The sequence below is a fragment of the Gavialis gangeticus genome, unplaced genomic scaffold (assembly GCF_001723915.1).
Source record: "Gavialis gangeticus isolate Ggan-Ray unplaced genomic scaffold, GavGan_comp1, whole genome shotgun sequence".
In the NCBI taxonomy this organism is placed as follows: Eukaryota; Metazoa; Chordata; order Crocodylia; family Gavialidae; genus Gavialis; species Gavialis gangeticus.
Genome location: NW_017729004.1, coordinates 61,773,306 through 61,779,449, shown reverse-complemented (window position 1 = coordinate 61,779,449; position 6,144 = coordinate 61,773,306). Strand labels below are relative to the sequence as shown.

At 37.3% G+C, this 6,144-nt stretch overlaps 1 protein-coding gene across 2 annotated transcripts in view; it reads right to left on the bottom strand.

The window, feature by feature from the left end:
- Window positions 1–492: 492 nt before the first annotated feature.
- The window catches only part of NXPH1 (neurexophilin 1), a 274,927-nt gene continuing 269,275 nt past the window's right edge, over window positions 493–6,144 (bottom strand). For both annotated transcript variants that reach the window (XM_019508480.1, XM_019508481.1), the window contains exon 2: window positions 493–2,427. In XM_019508480.1, the coding sequence (XP_019364025.1) occupies window positions 1,666–2,427 (762 nt within the window). In that variant the 3' untranslated portion in view covers window positions 493–1,665. The remainder of the gene's footprint in view (window positions 2,428–6,144) is intronic.

Below are 6,144 nucleotides of genomic sequence, written 5' to 3'. Positions count from 1 at the left end.
AGAAAAACAAAAAGAAATGTTGAAGGGAACAGCATTCAACTAGGTATAGGCAGACCACTGAATCCCTTGTGACTGAATACCAGAATGCTGGGGGTAGGATGTAACAGTATCCACAAAACAGAAATATAATGATCTCTTTTCTGTTTGAGGAAGAAAACTTTCATTACATAAAAAGGAGCCTATGACCTGGAGCAGGCTAGAAGTAAGGCAAACCTATGTACTCACAAAGGGAGAGAACAACTTTTTCAACTCTTAAATTGGTCATTTGCTGTCACTTATAATGATTAATTACTTTGTTCTTTGAGAAGATACTCCCAAAACAGAGTCAACAAGGCCCTATGAGATACAATGGTCTACTTTTGTGAATACCTTACAGGAATGGAAACAGAGATTTTTTGACACAAGTGTGAAGACAAAAAGTTGAATACCATGACAAAGTTTGAGCACAGTCTTCTTGTCAGAGCTACTTAACTACCATCTACACAGTACATATTGAAACTCAACTTTAAGGTTTTTATTTTTATGTACAGTTCATTTTCTTTTGTCTGGAAATAAAATATCTAAATACAGACAGACTGTAATGTTGTATATGTATAGCTTTCAACAATACTTTAGCTGAATAAATGCTTTGTACATAATTCTGTCTTTTAATGGAGTTTACAGCTACATTGATAAAATGGGTTCCTCATTTCCTTGATTGTTTTTAACCAATAACAAGCAGAGAGACAATTACAAGTTAATATTAATAAGCAGCTCAAATAACACTGGTTAAACTATGTACAATACAAACCATTCATACAAATGAAGACTAGGATATTGAATTTGTTACAATAGTTGTAATAAAGATAAGACAGCCACTTATAACTTACATGTTGTCTATCAGGCATTTTCCTCCTTACAGCATAGTTGAAGAGTGTCAGTAGCTTAGCTGGTCTCCCTGCCTCCATCTTTAAATGGTCAGTAAAGAAATTTGAAACCAGGTTATCTGCCCACATGTAAATTCCAAATGTTTGCTCATCTTTACTAGACACAGGCTCCCTCCACAGAAAAAAGAGCCACCTAACACCACCTTGAATGTGCCTACTATATGCTGGAAAAAGTCACTACGCTTTGTTGTGTTCATATAATATGGAATACTGAGCTCTAGACACACATTTTTTCCCATTTTAACAAGCATTTACTCCTACAGTATTATTTACCAGTACAGCTACTCCAAGCAGCAGAATGCACAAGTGGGGATTATTGATTGGCATGTATTCAAGACTTTAAAGGAGATTTCCATAACAGTCTGTGTTAGAAACCATTCACTGTCTAGTTAATCCTTTTTGCTTGATGATAGGTTATCCTGAAACATTATGTATCAGACAATGAAAGCCCTCTTAACAGGAATCTCAATAGATGCAAGCTGAAAAGAGTGTGTGTCTGTGTGTGTGTGTGGTTTTATTTCAAATCCATAGTGATTTACAACTAGACTGATAACATGGAGCTGACTGGGCAGAAATTACATTAGATTGTTTTCCACTAACGTATTTGCAGCCATTTGACATCAGCAGTAGAGTGTAGACACATTCCAGGCAATAGATGTGGCCTCCTTCTTTGAGGTAACAGCCCTGTCATATGACCTCTTTTATTCCTCCGGGTTCAGTCTCAGACACATGTTCATCCTCAACCTGAAGGGAAGTAGGGTGTGTCGCTGTGGTAGTTATAATCAGGACACACCTTCTGTACTAGTTTATAATCTGTACTATAAAAGGAAATGTAAATACAGATTACTTTAAAGGGCTTGGAGCAGAGCCATGACACATGACTCTGGGTCTGCTCCTGATAACATGTTTTTGAAGGGTCATAGTTGCAGAGCGTGTTCTTGGTAGCCTTGTCAACCTTTTCGTATTCGATGCGACAGTTAAAGGACTTCGAATCTTTGGCATCAATCACGGTCTGTTGTGCCAAGTCAAATTCCACTATTTTGGTAGGGGGCACTAGGCTCACAGATACATTCCCTTGACCAGTGGAATTATGCCTGAAGTAAACACTAAACGTCCCATTGCCATGGTCAACGATTTTTCCAGTTATTAACAGGTTTAGCTTCACAGTCTTGATGTTGGAATGAAAATCACCCCAGCCAAACATTTTCTTAAATTTCCCAGTCTTGACAATGGGCCGTCTCTTTGCTCTGGGCCGAGGCTCTTGAAGGTCTGTGGAGTTCCTCAGCCAGTCCCAGAGATCTTGCTCAGAATATGTTTCTGGGGCATCATATCGCAGGTCCAAATCTGTATCATTTTCCTTGCCACGAAAAGTCTGTGACAGCAGCCGGCTGATGGACAAGTCTTTGCTGCTTTCTGTCCATATGTGCTTTAGTGTGGATTTGGAGCTTCCTGATTTTAGAAGTTCTGATTTTCCGCCATTTGTTAAATTTGCACACGTAACCTGAAAAAAGAAAGGGCACACTGAGATACTTATATACAAACATGCCTACAAAGCCCATTGTTCTCATCTGATATTAGAGACTGGAATTCAACAATAAACAGAGCTAAAAATGATTTTCAAAACAAAGTTTAAATTATTCTCTATACTCAGATAAAACAGAACAGACAGACTCTTTGTGTGCAATTTCCAGGGAGGCTCTTCTCACTAATAAGCAACACCTTTAATTATAATTAATCCAGAAGGTCAATTCATACTGCAACTCAAAACCTGTAATTCAAAAACTCATAGCAGCTAATTTTTGGCAAAGAATCATTTGAGGATAACCTATTGTTTTATGTAAAAAAAAAATGAAAGAAAAAAAGGCTGACTTGGAACCTCACCAATGGGTTATACAATCATTAATGTGTAAGACCATGTGTTCTTATTTTCCATTCACTTCCCCTATGTTCCTCTTTCAGTTTTGTTTACCACACTCACTGGTTGGATCTCGTCTCAAACAGAATTTAATACTTTCTGAAGCCTCTTCTATACTGAGGTTGGGTTTGGGGTTTTTTTGCACTAAGGAAATTAATTACAGTCTATCTTTGCTGCTGCCAACCTCCACTGTCAATATGCATCTTGGCGGTACAGTAAGTCTACACTGGGCCTTTGAACCTGTATAAATGTCGTTATACCAGTGCAAATGTCCTTAATTCATTTGCAAAGTACATAGTAGGTTAGGGCTATTATCCTTCATGAAGCTCATTGACCAAACCACAATTTAAATAATAGAATATACTCAGAAAAAGGCTTAACCGTGTCTTCAATCCCTATGCTATTTGCAGCAAGTGAGTTGCTGTACCATCCCTGCATACATGACTGCCTTCCTGTTCCAACTTCTGCTTCAGAAAGGGAATATGTAATGCTGGGTCCATTTCTGGTATAATGTGTGATCCCCTAGGGCCAAAGTGAATTATACAGGCTAGAAATCCAATTGAGTGTTTGACTCCTAAAGTGAAGATCACATCAGAATGTGCAGAAGTGAGACTATGTAAAATTAATGATAAAAAATGCAAGATCAAAGAGACTGGAGTTCAGAATTAAAGAGAGCTAAAATAAACTAATGAAAACCTTGGACTGAAATCATGAGGAAGCCATAAACTTCAGTGTCAATTCTGCACAAAACTCAGTGCCAGTGCAAGAAGTCACATTCATTTTCCATTTTTCCTTTAAAAATACAGCACACATGTTCCTGGTTTCTGAAAGGTAGGTAAAGTAGGCTATCAGCTCTTGTATTTTGTGGCTAAGCAATAGACCTGGTCGTTTCATAACAACTAAGTTCCGGTGCTATTTATGTTCTTTATGCAGTTATAGGTGTCTCTTCACTTAAACAAAAATGAATTGTATATAAACCCACACCATGAAATTCCAGGGACGCAAGTAATCATGTTTAATATGAATCCTTTCTCTAGATGCAATATAGAAATTTGTAAAGAAAGATATCAAACATAACAATGTTTTTTCCTTTTCCTGATAATCAGGGAATTTGAACCATCTTGCTCACCAGTTTGCGAACTGTTTCAAGGACAGTTGAGTTGCGTCCCCCTCTCTTAAATGTGCTATGTGGAAGCTATCATAGGAACATCTTGAAGAGATGCCAGATACATTTGCAACCTTCCTTTAAAAAATAAATCAGTCATATTCCTAACTGAATTGCTCCAGTGCCTTTCAGTTTGGTGGGTAGATGGGGATAATAAATAAAATATGGACTTTAAGATTTTGCCCAAAGGATGATTTTCCCTTTGTCTGAATGGAAGGAAGGATAAACAGCTTAGCATTTGATAGCTGGTTTGTATCTGTGTCTTAGCATCAACACAGTAAGCCAGGAGAGAGGCTATAATGAAATGCACTGATGGTGCACTGGTTAATGAAGCAGCAATGAAGATGTCACAGGGAGAGAGAGACTTAGAACACAATTTTGCAGTGGCATATGGGGAGGGAGAGCAAAATAAAAGGAGAAATGTGATTAAAAAGAGAATTGTGCCAGTCTAGTATGAATCTGTCAGCCTGCTATGAATTTAAGCAGGTAACTAGCAGATCTAGTATACCTGCAATCTGCAGGTAGGACAAAATTGCTTACTGCCATCTTTTACTCTCCTCACAGACTGATTTTTTTTTCTTTTCCTTCTTGTGTTTCAATGAGTTACATTTTGTAGGATTTAGCTACAAATTCTCCCATAACAAGATGTTACAACCCGAAGCTCATTTTAAAGAGAACAGTTTTTTCTGACTGCATAAAATCAAATGCCCGGGAGAGGCAATGAACATTTTTACATGCTTGCTGTACAAATTGTTGGTTTTAAAAACCAACAGATCTCAAGTTTAACTGAAAACTTCAGATTATATGCAAGTGCTATGTTGTTTCATATCTGACCTAATAAATGCCATTGATTGTTACTATAATTGATTTTGGAATTGTTGAAGGGCTTCTAGTCATGCATTTAGCCCTCAGACCTTTTTGTAATTCTGTATTTGGATAACTGTTGCATTTATGATTACAGACATGAATCTGCCCTCTGTAGTCAGGAAAGAATAGTTTGAATAATGAGTGCAAAATCGGTCCCAAGGGGCTAACAACAAAGTGCAAGAATCCATTGTTCAAAGGATTATGATGATGATTATTTATAAATGTAAAGACTTTTCTTGTTGTCAAAGCAATGGCTATTTTGTATGTACCATTAAAGTACTGTATATCATGCCAAGTTAACTCTACATACATCCTCTCAGTCAGGTACAGTATAGGATGCGTTGTGTAGCTGCCTCACAGAGCTGAATGAAAGGCAGAGAGGGGTGGTTTTACATGGAATAGTCTAGTTTTGTCCTGCCTGCTTTCATGTTCACCAGACTTCACAATAATATGTCTATAGCATCGATTCAGTAAGCAATTATATGTATACAAAGCAGGCGAATCCATGGCACCTTGTCAGTTTGCTGAGTGAAAGCTATTTCACTTGAACATGGTTTGGTTTTGGTTTAGAAATATCAAGAAAATAGAACTGATTTCAAATGAAATGCAAAAATATGGAACATTTCAGATTCTGTTAGGGATATTTCCCCTCTTCCTAGAGCATGTATACAGTACAGAAATGTGTGTGCTGCAACAAACCTATTATTTGATCTTAACTGAAGGTGACTTTTTTCCTGATACTTATTAATATATCAAGTGGTCCCCTAGTCCTGGTATTTTACTGCATTGAATTCTTCACTGCTATTGCAGATAAGGTTGCTCAGTGGGGCTACTAGTCTGTGTGAATTTTTTCAGGATCAGGATGAATGTAGAATAGTATTCTCTGTATTTAGACTATGGATTACAAAAAACCCAGAAAACTTTCACAACTATGAAAAGCATCAAGATGTATGTGGGCTGTCCTGTACACTACCTTTCTAAAACCAATACTGTGATTAAGATTTTGTCATCAGAAGTTTTTTAGGGCACACACTTTCCCCTTACTGTTTGTGTGTACAAATGGGACTCTTACCTTCATAGGGAGCTTTAGGCTCTATGATACTACAAACTGCATTAATCAGTGCAGTAAATATGAAATGCCAAATGCCTTTATTCACTATATTCCATTCAATTAATGGTGTAAAGATATGATTTTTTTTTCCTTAGGAAGAAAATGTTTGCTGGCATTTTTTAATTAGTGCAATGATGGGAGTGCCCATGAGAGAACAGCA